Here is a 25974-nt window from a genome sequence, read left to right on the forward strand (position 1 = left end):
GCTGCTCTGCTGCCATCTGTCACACAGCAACAAAATGTAATAGAATATTGTTGGGGATGTTTAATCTCTTCTGCTATACCACCGACATCCACCTCTGGCACTGTGGGCCAGTGTAATAAAATAGGAAACATTACTTTTGGAGCAGCCCTCAAGATATAGGTGAAGTTCATCAATTACCATGCTGAATATCAACTGCTTATTATTAATATAATACCCCCGTCATAATGCTACAGAAAGTAGATGTAGTAAATCTATATTCATATAGCATTATAATAATGTACATCTAAATAAAAATTTAGGTATCTTATTTTACAGGTAATATTCCTGTATTTGCAACCTTTAAATACAAGCTTAAGAAATACAGGCATGTAGAGTTGCTATAGTCTTGTGTAGCCCTAAGTGATATTTTTAATATTGCAGAATGTAAAACTGTAAGAAGGCAAGCCACTTAATCACTGAAATATAAAATCTAACGTTCGGCTAAGCTAGTTAGTTTGGTTGGAGCTAATAGGGGCTTTGCTATTTGTTGTCAGCTTGTTCAGCTTTTACCATTATTGATAGAACATAAAACATCAATACTTGGACTGCTTCTAGATCAGACTTGCACATGCTTTATTTTAATCACCTTTTTTTTTATCCTGTAAAGAAAGCTGTTTCTTGAATAGATTATATGGTGTTGAAGATGGAATATAGCTGCTCTTTACTCCTCCAGCCTTCTCACTTAAGAGAATTCCAGTAGCATGAGTTTGTCTCTTTGTTTCAATTCTGCTTCCTGTTCTGCAGCTCTTAAAAAAAAAAAAAATAAAAAAAAATAAACAAACACACACTATAAAAACTGGATAGCTGCTGCTGATTTGAGTATTGTGATCACCAACTTCTGTTTCTTTTCTTAGGGTAGTTTCTTACAGCTGCCAGGCACTGACAGAACTTTTTTCTTCACTGTGTCTGCAACAGGATGAGTGTCCTGCTGTGGATCTGTTGGAAGAAGCTGTATCCATTTCTAGCTGTTCTTACAAAGTACACTTCTATAGTCCTCTGCTAGTGAAACCTTGCCACCTGCACCCAGTATACCAGTCTTATCTGTCACAGGCTTTGTGTAGCCTATGTGGATAAAATGATGTGTAATGCGTGCATATAGGACCTATTCAGAATAACAAGCATCAACAATTCTCAAAGTAGTTTGCTTTTTCTGGTGTGTTTACAGAAAGAAGATGGATATCTTGTGTGGAATAATAGAATAACACTTTGAATAGATCCCTGCAGACTAAAGCCTGTTTACAGTCTTGTTAAGGGTAATTGTATGACAAACCAGTTGTTGAAAACGTATCTTGTAGATGTATTCACTTGTCTTCTGGCAAAGGATGACTGGATTACAGAGGTGGTAAACATTCTGTGACCAGAAGACCTATACAGAACATGCATACATGTAACATTGTTATTTGTAGCCATGTTGGACAAACAAATCAAAGGACTGATACTTCTTACAGCTTGCATTATAGTCTGTGCTGTATGTGGGCAGTTAATGTTAAAGAGTGGTGTAGCATTAAAAACAAGATACGATGAGGGAATGTGAAATGTTGCACTACATTGCTATAGCAAATCTGGATATTGTTGTTTCTCAAGCATGTGAAAATAAAGAATCCTTCTTTCTTGATAACTGTCAGGTAGCTTATATTAATCGAAGTTGCTTGTAGCCAGCAGAAGTGAGATGTTGACAAGAATATATGCACTCTGATTAAGCATCCGGTGAAGTAATTGCTTGATCAGTAGTAAACTAGATATCAAGAACTTCTGTCTTGATAATCAGCCAGTATAAAAGACTGTCTCTGTGTTAAGTCTTTGATCTTAATCTTTTGATCTTAGTTCATATATACCTATTTTAGAAGAAAAATACTTCTGTGGAACAGGATTGCCACAGAGTGTTTCTTACCAACTGTAGGGTATAATTTTAGCATTATGTTAGCCTGTACTTTACAGAACTGAAGATGGCTGTAAGCATTTAGCTCTGCTGTTGCTGCTGTTAGTGCTGAGTACCAATGGAAACTAGATGAAATTGTAGTCCAAAAGCTTTCAGCTTGGAACTCATAGTGGATAACTGAAAAGCTACACCAAACCCTTTCATTTAAAACAAGTGTCTGTAACTCTTCACTTCAAAAGTTTTGGTTTCCTTTGATTGAAAGTAGCTTGTGTAGTTCCTTCAGCTTTCTACGCTAACCTTACATTTGAGAAATGCGATGGCCACATGTAGTGTCTGTAGTACTTCAATAATTGATTGTATTCTCATAGGATAGTTTACAATATCAGTAGCTACTTACAGATTATTGCTTATGAACAGGATGGTTTTCCAGTGTCTTTTATTGTTAGTGTGGTTTTATCCTGTGGTTTTATCCTCTTATTATCCTCAGTGAGTTGCTGACCTAAGAATCCTAGACTAAAACAGCAGAGCTGCAGATCAGTAATTCTTCCTGGCAAATTTTAATTTGAAATAGGGTGCTTTAAAGCATATTACAAAGCTTGTTTACTGTGACTTTTCCAAAAGCTGTCCTATGAAGGTTCTAACATCCATTATTCTATTATTAATGTCTCAACTCTTGCAAAACTGTTTTACTGTTACTTCTGTAGTAATTGAGTTGTCTCCATATAACTTTTGAATGATTCAATTAGTGGCTTTTATGAAGAGCAGGAAATATTTTTATAGCCATATGTAGTAGTCCTGCTCAGTGTAGGAGTTCTTTAAAGTCTCTCAAACTTCAGATGAAACTGCTCATGTCAAATACTAGACATGGAAAGTGCAATTCCTGCTTTGTTTGGGATGGTGAGACTTATGGGAGTTGTATTCTATCAATTTCAGAGGCCTGCGTGTTCAGAAATAACACTTGGGTTTGTTTTACAGCACTTAATGTCTTCACTCAGACTTCTCTAATTGTCTTTGTGTATTGTCCTCCTAACTCAATTATTTTTGTTAGATTTTAATATCTACACATTTTTTTTTACATGGACTAAAGAAAATTTTGCAAATCAGATTTGTTTTACTCTGTATCAAACTCAGAACAGAATATACTGAGTTGGAAACGACTCACATGAAGGCATAAACTTTCAATTCAGACAAAATGAAGACACTGGAAGATCCTGATGTGAGTAATGAATGGCATGAAGTTATGTAACATCAAGCTAGTCTAGTTTTTCTACAAATCTAACCTTTCCTGTCAGAAGAATCCACTCTAGCATGTGAGATCCCTGTAGGCTCATCTTGAAGGAGATAGGTGCCTTCTCTGAATGTGAATATCTGTTCCACTGGTCTTCTCTATAGATGGCAGGGAAATTTCTGTTCTGGTGCCTAGAGTACCTTCTCATTTTTTCCTCTTTCTGGCATTGATGTTTCTAATGCTGTTGCTCACTTCTCATTTCTTTCTACTCTGACATTTTCTCACAGAATCACAGAATGGTCTGAGTTGGAAGGGGGACAGTTAAATCATGAAGCTCCAATGCCTCTCCCCCAGGCAAGGCCACCAATCTCCCCATTTAATACTAGACCAGGCTGCCCAGGGCCCCATCCAACCTGGCCTTGAACACCTCCAAGGATGGGGCCATCTACAACCTCTCTGGGCAGCCTGTTCCAGCACCTTACCACTCTCATAGTAAAGAGCTTCTCCCTGGCATCAATCTATATCTCCCCTCCCTCAACTTAAAACCATTTCCCCTTGTCCTGCAGTTATCAACCCTTTCAAATTGTTGATTCCCTTCCTGTTTATAGGCTCCCTTTATGTACTGAAAGGCTGCAATGAGATCACCCCGTAGCCACCTTTTCTCCAGGCTGAACAAGCCCAGCTCCCTCAGCCTGCCCTCATAGGGGAGGTACTGCAACCCTCTGATCATCTTTGTGGCTCTCCTCTGGACCCTCTCCAACAGCTCCCAAGTTTTACCATTTCTGAAATGGTTTCCCAGAGGTGCTGGGTTCAGCTGTGCCCAGAAGTGAGACTGTTTGGAGCTGTCTGGAACTGGCCTCTTACTAGAAGCCAACCCTCCAGCCACTGCACTCTCAGCACCTTGCTGACAGTACAAATAGTTAAGTATTACCATTGAGAAATCCAGCTTTGTTTCTTGGTAACTGATTAATCATGTTACACTTGTGCCGCTGCTTTTTTTTAACTATGTTAATAGACACCAGCCCTGAGAGAATGACTGCTCCTTTAAATGTTTGTTTCTTTGATATTGGTTCAAAGTCATGGAACAATTACCATAAGCTGATTCACTATTTTTTTTTTTCCATTGATACATGAGTGCTACTGTAGGAAATAACTGGGCAGGCAAGGGCAAGTATTCTAGCTTTTTGTTAGGGACACCCACCTGTTCCCATGTGATCATGCCTACTCAGAATGAATTAGGACCTAAATTCCATGATCATCTCAGAAACATCTACATTTTTCAGAGACTAAACAGTTTAGCTTCCCAGACTTCTCGGAGCAGGGATAGGATGCAAAGAGTTCTCTGTATAATTTTAACAAGGATGATATGGGGGGGAGGGGTAAGCTTTAGGAAATTAAAGAGATAGTAAAGAAAATGATGTAAGCAGAACATGAATAGTGGTAAAAGAGCTTCAGTCTTTTGTGTACGGCAGAAGTAGAAAAATACATTAATTGTTAATAATATCTAAATTATTTGACCTGCTTAATAAATTTGAATACAGCTCAACTTTCCACTCAGAGCTAGAAATGTCTTGCTTTTACTGCTGATAGCGAGGATTGCCTGTTTCCAAGTTTTTGCTGTAGTTTTTGGCTGTGTATCTTTAATTTTGTGTGTTCAAATATAAAAAATGAAGCTTTGAATAAACAAATTCTTACTCTCCTCTGCTTATAACTGCTTAATTCCTGCAGTTGTCAAGTTTCATAATACAAAGAGGCTAGAGGAAGGAACTCACTTCAAGAAGCAGCATGTGCTATATACTAATGACTGTAATGTCTACAGTCTTGCATAAAAACATGGTTCTCTGCTTTTTGGCAGTTCACTGATACATACTCTAGGATTAGAAGATGCATGTAAATGCTTACAGTTGATGTGAGAAATGTAAGTGCAAGGCAGCAGATCTGCAACCTACAGTAGCAAATGTATTTTGAGTACAGGCAGTGGTGGGGTCAGTGTTTTTTGCACTTGATTGTTTTAGGAAGTGACCTGACAATGGAGCAGGCCTGATTAAAGTGAAATTAATAACATAGCTTGAGTTGAATAACATTAAGACCTTGCTTGCAAAAATACTATGGTGTAGAAATTAACCTAATCTTGTGTTGAAAGCTTTGAATTCTTTTAATATGAATTAAAGATTGCTTTTTTTTCTTTGGAAGATAACCTTCTTCAGTTCCTCTGTATGCTGTTTGGCTGAAACCCAGGTTGTTTTTTGCCTGATCTAGTAGTCAAAGCTTTTCAGTACCAGTTAATAAATAGGCCTGTTAAGAGAACAAGAGGTTCTGTTTAATCAAGTACTGTCCTTTGCTTTAAAGTAGAGTGTGTTCTCAGGGGCTTGGATTCCTTCTCGTTTGTGCTGTGACAGAGTGGAACTTAGAATCCTTGGCAAATGTTCATGGCTGCATCTAAAATATTTTAAGAGAATCCAGTTGGCTTAAACTAGTAGACAGCAGTACAGTTACACCAAGCTACTCTTAATTTAACTTCATCAGATTGATCTTCAGCTCAGAGACTCAGGCAAACTGTTTAAGTTGCAAGCTTGCCTATGAATCTGAGTGTTAGTGTTTATTAATCAGCTGATTAATTGAAACGAACCCTTGATTAGTCTATAGGGCAAGTTATAAGGTTTGGGAAGAATGTAGATAACATGAGGTTTCTTATGTAGAAGATCTGAGTCAATAGGTGCTTTGAAATTATATGAATGTAAGTTGATGTTAACTGTGATTTAGAAGTCTTAATAACCCTGTAGAAGCATAAAATGAACTAAGGAAGAATTGTAGATCTTGAAGTTTGATAGAAAAGGCTTATGTTAATGCAACTGAAGTTGAGGTTAAAGTGGATAAACAGTTGAGTTTATTCACTTAAGTGTAATGCCTTGTTTCAAAAGATGTATACCAGAGGAAGTATGGATATGTCTACTGCCTGTAGGTGACATGAAGTCATAAAGTAATGCAAACTTAATGGTTTTCTCGTACCTCTGTTTCTTGAACAGCTAATTCCTAGTGAGCGTTTACTGTGGAGAGATACAATCTTAAAACATTCCATTTTTAGTTTGTACATCAGGCAGTTTTATATTGGTCATCCAGATTTCTGAGCAAAAGCTTATCAAAAAAGCTTTCCACAACTTCAAAAACAGTAGCAGTAGCTGATGATTACAGTGCTCTATAGCAGTTATCTGTACTTAGCTATACAAATGATTTGTTAGCAAAATAAGTGCAGTGGTTGGCTTTTGTCTGTTTGAAACCGTTGAACAGGTTAAATGACTTCCCTTGGGCAGCTGAAGGAATATAGAATTTTGGTTCTAGAACTCTCTCTGGAGGAGAGGTTATTTGGTTATTTTGATGTGTTAATGCCAACTTTATCTTCATTTGTCCTTAGATGAAAGCATATCTAAGTATGGCAGTATTCAATTTGCATTTATATTTTCTTGAAACCCTTCTACTACTGTGGTAGTTATTTTCTTGTCTGTTCTCAAGCCTAAAGATCATCTCAAAAATAAATTTCTAGGTAACTTAAACCTATGAGTTAAAATATTCTGAAAGCTGCTTTCCGTAACTTGAGGTTTGAAAGCTACTTTGAAATAATAATAGTGGTGACTGAGGATGTGCAGGCAGAAGCAAGATGTGAATCTAGCATATAGGCCTGCTTACTTGAATTTTATATCAGTCCATCAAACTGATTTTTATCAGCATTCCTCCAGCTCTATGGAAGGGAGCTCTCAGCTTGTTTAAATGGAGCACACTACTGGATGTGGTAGTGCAGCAGTGGAAATGTACTTAATGCCTAAATGCCTTCATATTGTGAAGGTTTTCCATTCTGTATAACAAGCTGCAATGCAGAATGCATTGATAATGCATTCTGGTGAATGTTATGTTCATTTAATGTAACATCTGTGTTCTTAACAGCACTTTTTTTGACATTTCTAGACTTATTAAAAGGATGTAGTGCTAAGAGATTTAGCTTGAAGAGAGGGTAGATTTAGATTAGATCTAAAGAATAAATTCTTTACTCAGAGCTTGATGAGTTGCTCAGAGAAATTGTTGATGCCCCCTTGAAATGTTCAAGGTCATGTTCAATGGGACTCCAAGCAACCTGAAGGTGTCCCTGCTCATGGCAGGGGATGTTGGAACTTGATCTTACAACCCAGGACGTACTTCAACACTTACTCTGAGCTCAATGTATCTGCTGGACAGAAGTGGTTCTCATCTTGGGTGATCATCTTTTTTGAATGCTTGACATAAATCTTTTTACCTGAGTAAGCATTTCTAGTACTTCTGTCAAATCTTTACGAAAACTATTTTTAACTGCTTGTGCTCTGAGGTCCAAGATTGCTAGTCCTTTATTGGAACTCAGACAAGTTTTGTTATTTTATCAACTGCAGGCATTTTTCATTGTAAAACGTTTTTGCTTCTAGATTGTATGGGGAGTATTCTTCATCATTGTAGCACTGCTCTTCACTGTCTCTCTCTTCTTGTCAAAGTAAGTACATTTCAACACTTTTTTTTTTAACTACTTGAACTATGCACTTTCTCTTCTAACATTTAAGTCAGTTCAGAGTGGCTTGCTTCAGGAGTAGTTTCTTTCCTATGGTATGTTTCCATAGCTAGTGCTGCATTTTTCATTGTAATGCATATTGAAATCAAAATGTACTGAAACAATCAAGGGCACATCTCAGTTTAACTGCATGCTGCTGAAAACGATTCTGATGTGGTAGAGAAATCATGAACTTTAAGCAAACTTAAATAAGACTACAGAACTATTGAGTGCTTGAATGAACTTAAGTGTGTAGGTACTTGCTGGGCTTGTTAACAGGTGCTTTTCTTTGTGGCAAATGATATATGATGTGTAATCATGTGCATTATAATTGTTTCATGTAATTGAAAGTAATACAGACAGCTACAAAGTAGAGATTTTAATGAAGATTGTTACCAACACTTGAAACTTCTGGTTAAGTTTCTTTAATTTTTCAGACTGAACTAAGGAAGAACCAAAACATCGAGGAAATAAAGAAATCAATATAGATTTCCACAGAATGAGTGCAGTGAGTTTTGTAGAACAGTGGATCCATATAAGTATGAAACAACTCTTAATCTTTAGGCTTAGTTCAGCTTTTTTTGAGCTGCTGTTTTAAATTTAAGACAACTCTTGAATAACCATAGAGCTTACCCAATTTTTTTTTAATTTCTGCAGTTTAGACAAAGCTCTACATTCAGCTGGCTTTGACTCTGGATTTATAATTTTAGGAACCAATTTGACCAATCCACTGAATATGCTGCTGCCTGTTCTTCAAACAGTAAGTAAATTAATTGGTGATGTACAGATATAAGGATGTTCCTCTGATTATCGAAGCTGCTAAAAGACAAACTGCACTTCTAAATAACTTAAAGAAAATTGTCTAGATGTGTGTTCTGTAAAAGCAAGGCAGCTTTCCTACTGATGATTTGTTTTAGTTAATGGCTGTAGATATGAAGATCTTGGGTTGATGAAAGTCATTCCAACAAGAGAAAGGTAGTGCTGGAGGGTAACTTTGATTGGAAAAATGTAGTTGCAGTGTTGATAGTGGTTGTCACACAAGTTATTACGCGTTGAATAACAACTTTTTTCACGTCCTATTTATATTTGAGTTTTTTGTTTAATAACTTATCCCTCTTATAATACTGTATTACTCTGAAATGTGTTTTTTCTTCTGTATGAACTTGAGTAGATTTGGAAGACAACATTTCCACATGAATCTTACAAACATGAAACAGTAATGGGTAAACTAACAAAAGGGAAAGCTGTAATTGTTATCCCTGAATTCTGTGCATAATCTTTCTGTTATGGTTTGGTACAAAGCATTGCTTACTCAATAGTTTCAAAAACTATTAACCAAAACTATTAACCACTACAACTTATCGCTAGGAAAAGCAGTGTTCAGCAGCAGCGTTATCTCTAACTGTTAAATGCTGTACACAAGTATGTTCAAAAATAATCACATGCTTATATAGTTCTAAGATTAGTTTTGTTGCGGTGGGTTTTCTGTTCTGGAAGTATTTTAAAAAAGCAGGTATTTTGTGGCCTGAAAATATATGAAGTTTTAAATTAAGAGAAACACTTAGCTAGTTTCATAAACTGTAAACTCTGTTAACAGCAAGCCATACTAGTTCTATTTGGGGAGACCTACAAAGCTTTTAAATTACTTACTACCTCAGATCTTTTAGATAAAGCTAAGTAGTTTTTATCTAAATGGGAGAAGAGTATGTCAAGATTGTTTTGTCATTTCAAGTTCTTGTTTTTTTTTGTTTTTTAGGTTTTCCCACTTGATTATATTCTTATTACAACTATTGTTATGTACTTTATCTTCACTTCAATGGCAGGGATTCGAAATATGGGTATTTGGTTCTTCTGGATAAGGGTAAATATCGCTTAATTTTATAAAGCAAACTACTAATGTTTGAGAAATGTCCCATGGAATATTTTTAATGAATAGTTATGTACTGCTTCTTAAATACAGAGATGCCACATGTTATTTGTATCTGTAATGAGTGCTAAAAGCATACTGTGCAACTTCTACTGTTTTGGAAAGCTACTCTGTTTTGCAAGCTGTCAGACAAAACTGTTCTATTGTGATAAGCAATGGACAGCTGACTCCTTTGGCATATGAAATCAGTGGCTTCTGGCTCTTTGAAGTTGAAGCCATATGATTTTGATGCATTGATATATTAATAAACTTAAAATCAGAAAAGTGGAGTCAGTAAGGCTTGACTTGATTTTTAGGTGGCAAGCAAGTTTCTCTAATTTTATTAAGAGTACAGTGATATACCATATCTAAGTATGATGCAAATAGTATTACTGTAGTTAAAAAAAACAACAGCATAGCAATCATACTTACGATCCTTGGCTAAACACTTCCCGTCTTTTGCTCCTGCATTACTTTTACCCACTGACACCCTTTTCTTTGGTGACATCCCAAAACTGCAAATGGTGACAGTAAGTCCTGGCAGTGAGCTGAGACTTGCTGTTTTTGGTCTTCATCATTTACCAGATGCCAGGTTCTTTTCTTATATGGCGCTTCATCTGAGCCTGTGGGCATCACAGTGGAGTAGAGGTATCTACAGATAACAGCAAGGGATTATCTCGTTCCCTGGAGAAGAAAGTGGAGAAGATGCAGCTCCATCATGCACTGTTGTTTTCAGTACTTAAGAATACAATCGAATGATTCACCCCTCTGGTTTTGTCTGACTAGAGAAGCAATGACAGATGACATTACACCTTAGCCAGAGGATGCAGTACTTCTTGGCAAACCATAGCACTACTTAATAAATGTGATAAGCAATGCTATTTGTTATCTTACTATCTCACCATTAATTGTTTTAGGAAGCTTCCTGATCTAGAACTTCATGTAAATACACCTGAAAATCTGCTTTAACTCACTGGAATTAAGTTGCTGGAAGAGAATTTATAGCAGCTTTCCAGTAGAATTGTACTTGTTATTTAGGTTGAGGAGAAAATGGGATTTTTTTTACCTAAAACCAACTTGATTTTTAATCATTAGCTCTTGTATGTTTTCTATTTGTAGCTTTATAAAATCAGACGAGGAAAAACTAGACCTCAAGCACTCTTATTTCTCTGTATGATACTTCTGTTGATAGTTCTTCATACAAGTTACATGATCTACAGTCTTGCCCCTCAATATGTAATGTATGGAAGCCAAAAATACCTGGTACAGGTAAGATGTAACGTGGCATGTGTTTTTTAATTACAAGTTTAGTCACATTTATGCAGACTTCTCAAATTGGGCTCATTCTTAGTTTTTAAAGAATTTTCTAGTCAGGTTTCTTCAGCTGTTACTGAAACTGCTTGGTACTGCACAAGCCTAAAATGGCTATACTGTGTATAATGTCACAATTCCTTGATAATCTTTATACTGTGCCAAACTTTGAATTATGCTTGCTTTCTATTCATAAGAAGCTGTGAGCTTCCACTAGATTTTGGAGATAACGAGTGACTAAAAGTAACGCTGTTGTTCCACAGTTAATGCTCTCGTGTGTATTTGAGATGACAAAGATACAGCCTTGTACAATAGAGGATATTCAGAAAGCATCTGAATATGCACTGATTAATCAAGTGTAAGGATCAGTTTTTTCAAGTTGTAAAACAGTTTGAATTTGAGCAGGAATGTTTGACTTTCCAGTATTTTTCTTGCAAAACCATCTTCCTCCTATCTTGGATTTTTCTCTTTTGGCTATTTAAGTATATTGGAGGCTATCTGTGTGTAATGGATGCTATCATCTTACTCTTAAACCAGGTTGTAACTGTATTCAGTATCATTATTCAAGCCTAGCACTTCAATGGTTTCTTCATCACCAAGGATGAATTCCAAATTCTGTTTATGAAAACATAAGATTTACTTTTAGATATAATGTATTTTGCCCACGCTTTCAAAGGGCATAACTCATTCATTTCTTGTAAATGAAAGCAGAACTTTTCATGTGAAACTAGTCTTAAATTATAGCTTCTTAATGTACTGTTCAAAATCTAAATCCTAAATGCGTAAGTCATCAAAAGCTTCTTTTTTAAAAAAAAAAAAACTAGTACTGTATTGAAAAATGTTTATTTGAGGGAGTGTGGACTAACTTTGTGTTTATGTAGAGTAATAAGACAATTGATGGCCAGCCAAAGAATGTCACAGCATTTGTAGTGAAAGACTGTGATGCAGATGCACCTGAAGGTAAGAAACTCGTTTCTTGTATACAATATATGAAGTGTGTGCATAGGTGTAATAAGGAGCGTGTGTTCTAATGAGACTTTAACATACAGTTATGTCCAGAAAACATATTACTGACAACTTACTGAAGTTTAGTAGAAGCAGCTCAACCGTGTATTGCAGTTAACTTTAGTTTATGTATTTTAATATGTATGTATAAGATCTTAATAATAAACTCAAGGCTGTGAATAGCTTAGCATTTTAGCATCTGAAATGTCATTAGTGCATGTTTACTATCCAAACATTCAGGGAAATTTTCTGTCAACATTTGTAATGTACTCAAGAAAATTAAGATCTGAACTTCTCAGTGCCAATTTGCAAATAGAATTTTGCAGTTAAGATGTAAGTACAGGCTGTTCTGTGAGCAACATTACTTGAAGACCTTGACATTTTAGACTATTGTCCTGCAATTCTCAATTTTAATTTCTCTCTGGCATTCAGTGTTATTAACCATCTCATTTTGACTGCTGTTGTACTGTAGATAATATGGAGCTGTGAGTAGTGACTAGCAAGCAGATGAATGAGTGAGCTTTTCCTGACTTTCCTATCTTTGCAGTCAGTTTTTGAGACAGTTTCTGTAGATACTACTGTTCCTTGACACTGGTGTTGAGCTGGGAGTTTCTTTAAGAAACCAAGTTAGCCAAGCTAATAATCTGGATTTTTTTAAACATTTTCTTCTCTTTTTTTCTTTTGCATGTAACCAATTCTTGAACCATTTGAATTACACTAGCTGTTTCAATATTGACGCTGCAGTTTAAGGCCACTATCAATTTTTGATTGTTTTGACCTTTTTTTAGAAGAAATCAGCTCAGCCAAAGATGTATGGCCTTCAGTATGTTCATGTTTCTTTGTTGAAGTTCTCAGTTGTTTTCTCTGGCAAACTTTCAACTTCTGTGTAAATAAGTTGAAATGAGTATGCTTTAATATACTTAAAAAAAAAAAAAAAAAAAAATGTGTCTGTAATTGATACAAAAGACAAACAGTGCTCTTAAGTCTTCTATTCTCATCCTACCAACATTCTGTAAATACTAAACCCTGACTTTACTTCTGGAAGATCTTAACAATTCGTCAGCTTCTCTTCTCATTTGTGTTATTGAGAAGGATGTTGTATTTTAAATGTTTGTAGTAGTGGAGTTAACTGGGTGTATGATCTGTTCTCAAGTTTTTGATCTTTTGCAGGGTGTTTCCCATGTATGTACCCTCCTCAAATTTAGTATGTTGGTTTCTATTCATATTTCTTTTGTCATCTACCATGAGTGATGGATTTTTCTAGACTCCACTAGAATAAGTTGTTTATTCACATTTTTGATAGCTGCTTTTAGCCAGTCTGAGATGCTTTTTTTTTAATGGTTCAACTTGTATTGAAACTGCAATACTGTTAAAATTAACTCTTCTGTGGCTGAGTTCAGAAGAGTAACATAGTTGTCTTTCAAAATGAGATCACTTAGAAGGTTTTATAGATCTTTCTTGTAAGCAGCTTCTCAGCTTGGCTAATACTTGCTGGAAGAAGAATGTACTCTGTCATTGATAAGCTCATTAGTCTTGACTTCTGGAGAAATTTGGGTTTGATCTTAATCAGACTTCGCTGTTAAATTTAAGGAAGTGAGATTGGGCTGCGAAATAAGTTTCCTTAGTTCTACCTGGAATTGGTGATATTCATAAGTGCTTTAAGTACCTACTATGATTGTTTTCCTAGTTTTTTTAGCAATGGAAACGATATAGCTGATACTTAAAGCTTGTTTTCTGATGTGCTGAACACAAGAGATGGTCTGTGTAAATGAAATGATGGCTTTAGTTTGATAATATCATTGCAATAGGTATCTTTGAGTCATGCTCTCTTTCGTTAATTGGAAAGATGTGGTGTAGGTATTGACATGCTGTCCTGTGTGAGCCTAAACTAAGTAGAGGGTGAGTTAATTTTTTTAGTTGTGAATACTAGTGTGATCCAAAGGGTACAATAGAGTTCTATATCTATAGATGCAGTCAGATTGCTAAAGTCATATGAAAAAGATGAAAAAGTGAAAAACAGCAAATCTGTTAATGAAAGCTAGTTGACTGGGCTATGTTAGCAAGGTGAAATGTAATACATGCCTGTGAAATAACTGCTATTTTAATATCTGAAAGTAATTTAGTGGAAGAACTGGTTCAGATCTATGTGATAGCTAGAAAATGTTAAATGAAGTTTGTATCCAGTTAGGAACTGGATTTTTAATTTTCTTTTTATAGGGATACTAGATGCATATTAAGCACAGATGTAATGAACTTTAGAAAAGGTGGCAAGCACTTTTTTTATTGACCACTTTGCTGCTAGAGTTTTATCTTATGAAAACCACTGAACTAGAGCTAAGTGCAAATATTGATTTGTCTTCTCAGTGCTCATTGTATTTTGTTTTGCTTGACTGAATTCATTCTGTTTTTCCTTAAAGCTATAACCTTTTAACAGCTATACTGATTGATAGATACACCTATAGCTGTCAGCTCAGTTTTATTGAATACTTGGATACTGCAGACATCGTGACTACTATATTTACACTATTTCTGAGATGATAGAAAAGATTTGATCTTGTTTAAGCAACTAACCAACTAATACTAAACTTAAGTAATGTTAAAACTTAAGTATTTAATGGGGAATATTTTCTATACATGCTTGCTTCATACTGGTGTTCAGTTTGAGAGAGATGATTGTCTTCCAAAAAAACGAGACAGATGAAATACAATATTAGTACAGAAAACTCAAGTAGTTAGACTTAAGTATATAATTTATAGATTTAATTACTGTTTGATTTCATACATTAAATCTTGTTATTTCCTTAAGTTATTTATGAGGCAACTTGCTGTATACTGATGCCATAGGCCACAGTAGCACAACTACAGGAAATAGACAAACCAGAAGTAATAGAGCAGACTATCTTTTAACTTAATAAAACACTTTCTTAGTTGTGCTTCAATACTTTGTGCAAAAGGCTTGTTCTGGTTAATACAGAATTTCTTGTAAAGCTTTTAAAATGGTCTTTGGGACTGTGAATTGCCTATTTTCTTACATGCAAAACAAACATTTTTGTTTGCGATTGGGCAAAGATCTCATTTGATTGTTGGTCTTAAGGACTAATGCTAGCTGAAGTGCTGGGTCTACAGTTCTTTTAAGGTCAAAAAGGGCTTAACTATGTAATTAAGAACTTTGCAGCTATACTAATGAACTGAAAATGTGATACAGGTTAAACTCAACTGGTTAACAGGGCTTAATGTAAATAATGTAAATGAACAATGATTCAACTGAAAGCTTTAATCCCAGTCTTTTCCTAGCCTTGATTGTGTGATGTTATAAACGGTATCTGCCTCTTGTTAGATCAGAAGTCATGAAAGTGTTTGTATAATACTGGAAGCATTGTTCACTTTAAGTGTATAACATGCTATGGATAATCTTGATTTGGATTTTCTGCTTCACTTATTTGGAGAAATGAGGCTTTTCTGAGGTCTGTTAAATGCTGGGCGCAGTCTATCTGCTGAGATTTTCTATAGACCTGCGCTGACTTGAACTGTTATATATGGAGAGAAATGGCAAAAAAGATGATGTAAAACATCTCAGGCTTAATCTGAGCAGACCTTACTGTGCTAATTAAGTATGTGTTTTCTTCTCAGACTGTCCTGTCATCTGGAAGTCAATAAATGCAGATTTTATACTGGCCTGAATAAAGACTAGATTTAGACCATAAATTATAAAGAAGTTCCAGATGGGAATGCCAAATGGGAGTGTGTTCTGTTTATTATTTAAATATAGAAATCCAGGGGATGTGTGGGGTGGAGGTTGTGCGAAGCTTTCTCATGCGTATATTGGCACTTCTGAAGGATCCTAGACTATAGATGACACCAGTTGGTGGGTTTAACTGAATTTTTGAAGGCAAAAAGAAATCACAAAAAGCCTGTAAGACTTGATCCTTTCTTCTGTTAATTTTCTAAATGACCTAACTTACATCTTACGCTATGGAACTTCTCCATAGTCATGACAAATCAATTTAAGTAAGCACCGTGGTGCATGTTTGATTCCAGACAGTTCTATTTAGCAGCTGTAATTAGAAGAGTAGCTAAGAATTCAGATACTATTTATTGAATATCAGATAATCATGATTGGGCTAAAGTCAGCTGTATGTATGATGGAGACAGAAAATGTCAAAGGATGGGAACTTGTTTTTAGAGCATCATTAGTGACAGAATTGCTAATCACGTCCAGATTTTATTTAAAATTTGGCATTGGGACACTTAATTTCAACTTTTTAATGATATTCATAACTTCCTTTGTTCTCTAGAGAATAATAAAGGTATTCCAACACTGAAATTTGCTCTGCTTTTGTAGATGTCTCTATGTATTAACTGGCTATGAAGTTTTTCTAAGGACAGAAGTGTTTCATGTGAAGGCATTAAAGGATCAAGATCAGTCTGCTAAAATATCAAATGCTTTCTTCAAATCTTTTTCCATGTAGATGGAAAGGATAGGTAAGGTAGAGACAGTATGAAAATAAAAATAAGCGAAATGAGAAAAATTAATGTTGAAGGCAAAGTGGTGTAGTGTAGTTTCAGGGAATCTAAGCTAGTGCAAGGTGAAGCTTGTGCTAAGTTGATACTGTTAAAGGAGGTAGGTGGTTAATCAAAAGTGCTTTGATTAAAGCGAAAGTGATAGTTTATGCTGTTCATTGATTCCTTGCTTTCTGGAATCTTGCGTGTATGTTCATATCTAGGATGTTGCCTTCAAAGTTAATGCTTACCTTTATGATCTTTAAAGTAGGAATTGATAGCCGCAAGTTGCTTTAAATGTGTTCAGAGAAGACTTCCAGATAATAGCTCTTGCAAATGATCAAATTAAGTCTGTGATTTAAGAACAGGAAATTGTATGATCTGTGCACAAATACCACAGGACAGCTTTTGTGATTAATATAAATGTTATATACAATTTTATATCTAGTTTCTCTGAAACACAGAATGTTCCTTTCACTTCTGCAGGTTGATCGCAATGATTTACTGCTTCCCTGTAGAAGGATGTGATCTCTGGAATTAACATTGTTACAGATTTCAGTCGTTGGTTAATGCTGTCTTTTCACTAGATTCATGTCTATTCCTCACTTAAATGTGTATGTATTAACATGCAGTTAATGTATGTTAAATCATCCTTTAAACCTGGCAAAAGAGATTAATGAGTTTAGCTCTATGAATCTCTTTAAAAGGTTTCTCTCTATTCTGTTAAAGGGTGCCAAGATCTGCATATATTAAGATTCTGTGTAATCTAACTAAAATAGCAGCTGTATAGCTGGGTGCTGTTTTTCATTGTAGTACCACAGCTTTAAGATGAACTCCAAATCTAAAATGATGAGGAAAAGTATTCATAGGCTTCTTCAATGTGTACAGAAAAGAGTAATGAGAATTTGCCTATATTTAGTTAAAGCTTGGTCGTGTTTTATTCTCTAAGATCAAATACTCTTTTTCTACAACTGTCCTGAACTTCTTGTTCATATGTACGACTTTTCTTCATCAAAAGTCAAATTTAAGCAATGGCTATGTGACTCAGGTGATTTGATAGGACTACATTTTCAATATTAAGAAACATAACTGACTAGTGACTTTACTAGTCAACTCTTTTTTTTTTTTTTTTTTTTTTGCTTTTTAGAAAAAAATCCTGGAGGATCCTACTGGAAGCCTCCTTAATCTATCAAGTCCTGCTAGCACTGCTGGACTAGTAAGTTTTTGAACAGTTTAATAAAAATATAGTGTCTAATTATCAAAGTTGTATGACTGCTACAATTAGTCATATCAGACTGATTCATGTTTATTACATTTTCTGTTTTTGTCTAGAGTTAGATCAGGTTGTTTAATTTGCAGATATCCAATATAAGGTAACAGATCTATAGCTTGTGTTGCAGAAAAAGCAGAAATTGCCTTCTAAACGTTAAGGTGCTCTAAATAGTTTACTTGGCGCTTCAGTGGTGTGTTTCATTATTTCTTGGTCAGAGCTAATAAGAATTTTTAGAGGGAATGTTATTCCATCTGAAACAAGCTTTCTCAGAATTCAAGTATCTACTGGAACATTGCTAATTTCATTTTGAGTGTTTGCGAGAACTTGAATATCTTCCAACAGGAACAGGATTTACTACTGAGCAAATGCTTTTTTTTTTTTCTGCTGTGAGCCATGTTGCAGGTTCTCTATTAATTCCTGGTTTCCAAGCTGCTGACTCCTTAACTTGTTAAATTTTTTCTTTGACAGGGTTTGACTAGCTTTGGAATCAGCAGCTCTTTTTGAATAAAGTAGCTTTTGGACTAGAACCAAACCTGTTCTGCTAGACTTTTATGTGGTGTCCATGGTTCGCTTTTAGGTGCTATCTCACTAATGCTCCAGTTAAACACATGACTAGGTCTAAATTTTAAGTCTCTAGATGGCTGCAATTTGTTTAACATCTGGATGATTTGTTTTACACTTCTGTTGTTTGTTTGTACTTGAAAGTTCTCTCGGTTTGAGTAGTCAAAAGCCTTGTGATTCATGTCTTTTTAAATGGAGAGTTATTAGTACATGCAGTCTATGGAAAGTGTTTTCAGGTCTTTGCAGTATGTGAATGAACCGATTTCCCAGCATTCTTTTCCCTATTACAAGTAATCAGAAGTGTAAATTTGAAGTTGACCATGAAGTTAGTATAGTAGTGGTGAAGGTCTGATATTTGCATCAGTGTGAATGTTGAAGGAACAGTAACTCAAGTTTAAGCAATTTCAGTCAGCTGAGGGAAAGGGACAAGTGGTGTGTGATGCCACTAAAAAAAACTGTAGAAGGTTATTGTAGCAGATGGACTTCGCTAATGAAACCAGAGAAGCAACAGCAGAGGCACTGGACTGGATTGTGACCTGCAAGACAGTTTAACAGCTGCAAGTATTAACTGTATGTATGCTACAGAAAGAATAATAGGGGACTGATGGGGGTAGCTCAGATGAGACATGATAGCAGCTAGTTTTCATGTAGAAACTGCTGAGTAACAGGCAACAAAAAGCCACTTTTTCCTTATTTAACCATCTTTTGATAAAAATTGTAATATTTGTGACTTGTGGCTGCTGTTATTGCCACTAAATCTTTCCTTTGAAACCTGAGAAGGTGATGTATAAAACTAAGTTCTAAACATTGAACTTCAGCAGCAGCTTGAAGACCTGGAATAACCTTAACAGGAGCAGAAAAGTAGATGAGTCTGTTAAGTTGCTAGCTTATAGGTACAAAGGTGAAGAGGAAGCTTATAATTAGAAAGTTGTGATAGACTTGCTTAAATCTGAGGATGCCTGAAGCTTATTTTACCTTGTCTATCTGAATGCTTAGGTCTGTTAGCAAAGCTGGAACTGGAAGCAAGTCCACATTCTGTTTCTTTAGCGGAGTATTTAAATTTTAATACTTGGTCTCTATTTCCACTGTAAATGTTTTTGAACTGTGAGAAAGTGTGTGTCTCAAGATACTTTCCAGTGCTGTAGCATTTCTTCCATCTGGCGGTCAAAAGGGATTCTGATCACTCAACATGAAACCTCACCAGAAGTGAAAGTTTTGCTGTTCTCTTGAGAGAAATGAATTGGACCTATCACAGGATGACAAATACAGCTATGGGTCTCTTACACTGTTCGATGTTCCTTGATACCTTACATAGTTGCAATGTGTAAGATTATAGCCCACAAAAAACACAATTTCTTTCTATAGATTAAGGTACTTAGTACTTACTGACCAAAATATTTGGTCAGTTTGGTTATTATAAATTGACTAAATTTTCTTATTTCCCTAGTGAAATGCTGAGTTGCAAGACAAAACATAATAGTAGGACTTTCTCATTGCGCTTTATAGCCACAGATTAGCCTATGCTGCTTTAGTCTTTCTGTAGTTTTTTGCATGGTCTGAATTAAACCATACAACTTGTCTAAGATGAGATCCAATTAATAAGTTCTTTTTATTTTGGAGTTTGCAACACATTACTTATATTGCTGAGATATTGCCATATATTTAACAAAAAGTTTTTTCAGAGCCGTTAGTCTACCTTAGTGACATCCTGTAAGCAGTGCACTAAATGGATAGTTGGGTGATTCCAAGAAAAAACTTTTGCTATTATAACATTTTCAAATAAATCCACAGGCTGCTTCATTTTTCTGCTGCTGTACACTCTAAGTAAAAAAAAAAAAGTTTCTGAGACCATTTTTAGAACTGAGATCTCTGCCCTCTCCTACTCAGTTCATGGAATTGTAGTGTTTTTCTCATTTTTATCAGAAGAATGTTTATATTGATACAACTTGTATGTTCCAGGTAACACTCAGATATTTCTAGAAGTTCTATCAGGCGAGTATTTCATGAGTTACTGCATCCAGACCAACCATTCCTGCTGCAGTTATTTACCCTATTTGTCAAAATACAATTTAGCTCAGAACAAATCAGAACTTGACTGTGTGTAGATGACATTATCAGTCTCAACTTCAGTTTTCCATCAAAATGTCATGTAAAGTTGGATGTTTGTGGTGTCCTTGGGTACATACCTTGATGTAATATGGATTGTAATTCATTTGAGCACGCAAGACATAGAGATCTGCTCTAACCCTCCATCAGGGTTGGGCAGAGCAGGTTGCTCAAGTTCATCCACTTGCTGTGTTTCCACAGATGAACTTGGAAGCCTGTGTGAAGTTGAAAACTTCACCTGCTGAAGTGAAGTTTTACTTGTTACCTGACAGGGATATTTCTTGCTGCAGCTTGTCTGTCACCCATTGTCATTTTGTTGTGCTGGTCTTTTTAAGAGTCTTTCCTTTTGTTTTTAATCCCTTGTTACATAGCAGAGGTAGCAATAAGGCACACCTGCAAGCATCTTTACTCTAAGCTGAATGAACAAATCTTCATTATATGCCAGTGCTTTAGCTGTTGCAGTATTTCTCTGCCAGACTTGCTCCATTGTGCCACTGTTTCTCTTATACTGGGGAGTCTGAAGTAACACAAATGCAGTTCCAATTAGAGTAGAAAGAAGTAATCTCTTCCTTGGACCTGCTAACTGTGTTCTTATTAGTGAAGCATGATTTTTGGTAGCTTTTTCAGTTGCAACTGCACACTGATAACTGTGCTTCTGGTTTGTATACTAGGGCACTGGGGCATTTTCTTGTTGACTAAGTAGCTTTTGCAAAGTTGCAGACTTCATGCAACTGTTGTGTTGTACCTCAGTTTTTAGCCTGCATGGTGTTACTTTATTTAAGGTGACAGTACTTCCCTTCTTTGTTGAACTTCAAGGATTATTTCAAGGGGCTGGAATATTAGGCTCCCTCTGAACAGTGACCTTACTGTATAGTGTATTTGACCTCTGTTCTCTGCTACTCCGTAATTTCATCCAGACTTTTATTGTGGCTGTAATCTATCATTGTCCAGGCCATTAACGAACAAATGAAGCCAGTGTCTACCTCAGTATTAACTCCTCCAAAGAATTTCAGTGTTGTGAAGTTCTGTCTTCACAGCTAATATCTCTTCCCTAAAACTGTTTTTTAAATCGTCTTGTGAAAGCTCACTATATTTTTAGATTCAGAAAAGGTAGACTATTACAGTAACCTGTGCATTTCGTTGCCTAAAATAACTGCGTAGACTTCAAGGTTTGTTTATAACACATTTCTTTATCCTTGCAATTCACTTCTAAGAAAAAGCCTTTGTTCAAGAATGTAAGTAAATTGAGCTTGAGGGTTGAAAACTAATTCGCCAGGATCAAAAACTTTCAGTGGATCTGACAAAACATAGTCAATATGTAATTGTGGCTGTTAGCGGTGTTGCTGGGCATTCTTTGTTTAAGAAGCTGTTCTATCTTGAATCTTGATTTTTGGTTCTGTTGCTTGGTAAGCATTATATAGTATGCTTTATTCTTAATGATGAATTGCCTATCAGGCATGGTAGGTTTCCAACCTTTGTTTACAGTGTTCACAAAGATCAAGGAATTGTCAATTATTCATGAATATTACTATCATTCTTAACAACAGTGTTTTTATCCTAATTCAGGTTACTATCCACTTATTCTCAATTGTCATTACAGGAATTCAAATGTTGTTACATCAGCCTTTTCAGTGATGTTTTAGTTCAGAGGGAATTAAAAGTTAGTTGAACTTCTGACAGATTCCATTGAGATGTTTTTTCTCAAGGTCTAAGTGTTCTAAAATATTTATCATCATTTAATCCAGTTACTGGAGAGAGACATCTGAAAGTTCTTTTAGCTGTTTTTAATTGAAGTAACCAGCTGGAGAACTGCAGATGGTGTTGATAATACTACTTGCAATTGTGAAGCACCGTCATGCTAGCAGTATTTCTTACTTTATCAGTAATGCGCTAAATTATTACCATCCCTCCTTTTTACATATGTACTACTGAAGGGTGGTAAGAGGGAAATAAAAGAATTGATCTCTCATTCTTTGAAGAAAAATAGAGAACCAAGAAGGATTACTTCAGCAAAATTCCTTTTCCATTTGTTTGCTTTCATTTGATAGTGAAGTCTGCTTTCTCTGCAAGAGACGTTTTATACTTGAGATATTGGTAGAATGTGTCAGTGTTGTATGTCTAATGTTTAACAGCTGTGAAATCCCAGTTTAATTTTTTGTTAGTTAATGCTATCTCATAGCCTGTAAGGCAAGTAGAGATCAGTGTGGTGTTTAAAGTAGTAGTTTAACTTTAAAATTCTTCTGTTAGTTTTAATATTGTTAAGCGTAAGTCACTGAACTGTTACAGGAGAGGAATTTGTTGGTTTTGATAAAGGTATTCTAGGCACCACAGTTTTGGTCAGGGAGGAGGTCATCTTGGGGTGGTCAAGCAGCAGGCTTCTCTGATGAGGCCTATCCTTAACTCATACTAAAGAACTGTAATATGTGGTAGTGGTAAAGCAGCTTCTGGGGAATTCTGATTTGAGGTATTAAAGTGCATTTCTAGAACAGAATCTGCTTTGTATCTTCTTGTTACTGATTCCAATTCATTTAAAATAGAATGAGTGCAATAGGATCTGTCAGAACAGCCAGTAATTAACAGATCTGTCAAGTACCTGATGCTAATGGATTTACTTACTTCAGCTTCTAGTGCCATCTGTATTCATAGTCAGTATCTCAAAATCAAATATCCCTCTCCTGTACCTTTTTGAGAGGGAGTAGCGTACTTGATTTAAGAAGGTGGAGTTATTTTTAAAAGCTGAATACCCTCTGAAAGTGCTTAAATGTTGTCCTATAAGTAAACTGGAATTAGCTGACTTTTATTTGTTCTATGTTAATCATTACTATTTGCTTTCCTTTTAGATCAGTGTATTGTTACTCGTACGTACCTTTTTCTTCATAAATTTTGGTTCTTCAGTGCTGTCTATTACTTTGGGAATTGGGCATTCATTGCAGTAAGTATTTTGATCTTGAGATAAAGATCACTGAAATTTGCATACTCACACTGCCATTTAGTTTTCCATATGTTGTCCTTCAGTAAAAGTAATTTTACTAATTTGTGACTTGCAGGTCTTCTTAATTGGATTAATTGTATCATGCTGCAAAGGCAAGAAGTCGGTCATTGAAGGTGAAGTGGATGAAGATGATTCAGACATGAGTGATGATGAACTGTCAGCTTATTATTGTTGATAGCCTTTTGCCTTCAAGATAGGAAAATGCAACTTAATATTTTGTTGAAAGTAATATCCACATGGAATTGCTATCAAAATAAACATCCTTGCACCTGTAAAGTAGAGAAAATAAGTGTACTTCCTAACATGAGGTCAAAAAATGAATTCACTTTTAAGCATCACTGTATCGGAGCAAATTGTGAAACTGAATTTGAGTAATACAGAGAACTGTTTTGTCTGTGAAACTTTCTAATGTACAGTTTGATAAACTGACTGCTGTTATTTCATAACTCATGTTGTTTCCCTCTTGTGCTTTTTAAATATTTTCATACCAAACTTACAGAGCACTGTTCTTTTTATTCAAGCTTATAAATAAAATCAGCTAAAATCCTACAAAACAGCTGGTATAAACATTGCTAGAAAGACTTGTGTTGAGTTTTCACTTTCAGGTGGATGCAATTTCTGCATGGGCATTGACATTTCTGGAATTTCCTTTTAAAACTATAGCTGGTAAGAAACTGTACTTAAAATAGGCCAGAGCCGTGAACTTGAAGTAGCAAGTCCCTAGTATGTGAAGAATGTCCTTTTCACTGTTATCACCACTAAGCTACTGTGGAATCCTCTAACTATGAGCTGTCTTTTACCTTGTCAGAGGAAGTCATTAGTATAAATGACAATATTCAGTGTGGTTGTAGTGTGTTGGTATAGCTCAGTTCTGAAGATGCCAACTGCCAGGCTTATAACCAATGAAAAAGTGAAGATCTCTTAACTTCTAATATTGTTTCTTTGACTTTCAGTATTTAACATGGATGTTGCCAACTTGTTCACAAGCCTGTATTCATATAAACATAGTTCATAAACATGTCATTCATGTCTTTGTAAAATAAGGTTAGTCACACTTACTGAGCTGTATTTTTGAGGCTGAAAATGTATCTTTAGATGCTCATTGGTGACAAGTGAAAGAAAATATTAGTACAGATTTCTAAACTTCTAATGCTACCTGAAGTTACAATTTAGAATATCTCTTTATAAATCAAACTGACCACTGTCGAACTATGTGGAAATCAAGTTCTGTTTGTTTGTGGACTCTTCAAAACTCACAGCTTTTTTTTTTGAAGAACAGTATGCCTCCCATTGCAGTTTTTCAGAACAGTAAACTCCTAAGAACTGCTGAATTTGAATTCAGTTCCAGTATTGTAAGTCTTAAGAGAGTTGCTTAATTTGTGGATACTGTTAACAAATAGCAGACTCTTAGTAAAAAATTCAGATTTTTTTGTTTCTGTAAGTATTCTGTGCCAACTACTGCAATATCCATGTTGATGTGGCAACCTGGAATTTAGATCCTGATCATAAACTAAACATATGTAGTCAAGACTGCTCAACTAATAGCAACAAATTTGTTTGCTACAAGTGAGACATCTTAGAGGTCAGATGAATTCAAATGCTGAGAGCAGGTACTGAAGCTTTATTAGGCATTCTGTGCTCCCTTAAACTAGAATGAGCTGAACACTATTTAAACATGACCATGGGGAAACTTGCAGTGAATTATTTATAAGTAGTTCAAAGGAATTGAACAGAATATGGAGCCTGATGCTGGATGTCTGGAAGCTCCCTACAAGCTACATCAAGAGGATATCAGCAATTTACAGCAAATGCTGCTTTGTGGGAACCCTGATGGAAAAGTTAAGTGAGCTAATATAAATAAAGTGAACTGCTCAAATGTTCTCATTTTGTAGCTTTTGTTGATATTTCCACCAGCACCTTTAACTGATAACTCTTTGGCTGTATTATACACAGGTTTGTTTAATAGTATTTCTGAGTGTAAGACTGGGTTTTGCAGAGTTACATCCATTCATTCTCATCTTTCCAGTGGGGGAAGTGGCTATCTGTCTGGGGAAGATTGGCAGGAAGATGCTCCTTTCATGCCATAAAGCTGCTTGTGAGCTTCATGCAGTCTGAGGCCAGGATACCTAACCATTCCTAGACAATTATTGCTCTATTGATATCTCCTGCTTTCATGATTTTCGTTTCCCATTTCTAGGTTCTTCTCAATCTATCCTGCTTTCAAAGTAGTCTGTGTGTGGTAGTACATTGATCAGCCTTTGACCTTGTGGCATTCTTTCAACTCTTGGAGGATTCAGTAAGTACCACCTACTTGACCAGGTGTTACTAAATTTTTACAACTGGCCCAATATTACTTCACTTACAGCTATTGAGAAGCAGCCTTTCTCTCTCCATGACAATTTGGGAGGTTTTTCAGACACTTGCTCTCATCTACTGTCACACAAGCAACAAGTGATTGTCAGCACTCATAATCTAAGCTATTTTCATGTCATACAGTTTCTCAAGAGTTCAATGAATTTTTTGACTGTATGCGCTGCTATATTATGTGCTGTTGTAATTTTCATGAGTATACACTCAGGAATTCATTTGTCTAGCATTTCTTTCACG

The 25974-nt window shown here is 35.7% G+C and overlaps 1 protein-coding gene across 2 annotated transcripts in view; it reads left to right on the forward strand.

Annotated features, from left to right (window-relative positions):
• Positions 1-25247, forward strand: part of LMBRD1 (LMBR1 domain containing 1) — a 65402-nt gene extending 40155 nt beyond the window's left edge. For both annotated transcript variants that reach the window (XM_031552584.2, XM_003204416.4), the window contains exons 10-16: positions 7595-7659; positions 8371-8473; positions 9470-9574; positions 10739-10888; positions 11812-11890; positions 23216-23307; positions 23423-25247. In XM_031552584.2, coding sequence (XP_031408444.1) covers positions 7595-7659; positions 8371-8473; positions 9470-9574; positions 10739-10888; positions 11812-11890; positions 23216-23307; positions 23423-23542 — 714 coding nt within the window. In that variant the 3' untranslated portion in view covers positions 23543-25247. The remainder of the gene's footprint in view (positions 1-7594; positions 7660-8370; positions 8474-9469; positions 9575-10738; positions 10889-11811; positions 11891-23215; positions 23308-23422) is intronic.
• The last annotated feature ends 727 nt before the right edge of the window (positions 25248-25974 follow it).

This window comes from Meleagris gallopavo, chromosome 2, assembly GCF_905368555.1.
Source record: "Meleagris gallopavo chromosome 2, MGAL_WU_HG_1.1, whole genome shotgun sequence".
NCBI classification, from domain to species: Eukaryota; Metazoa; Chordata; class Aves; order Galliformes; family Phasianidae; genus Meleagris; species Meleagris gallopavo.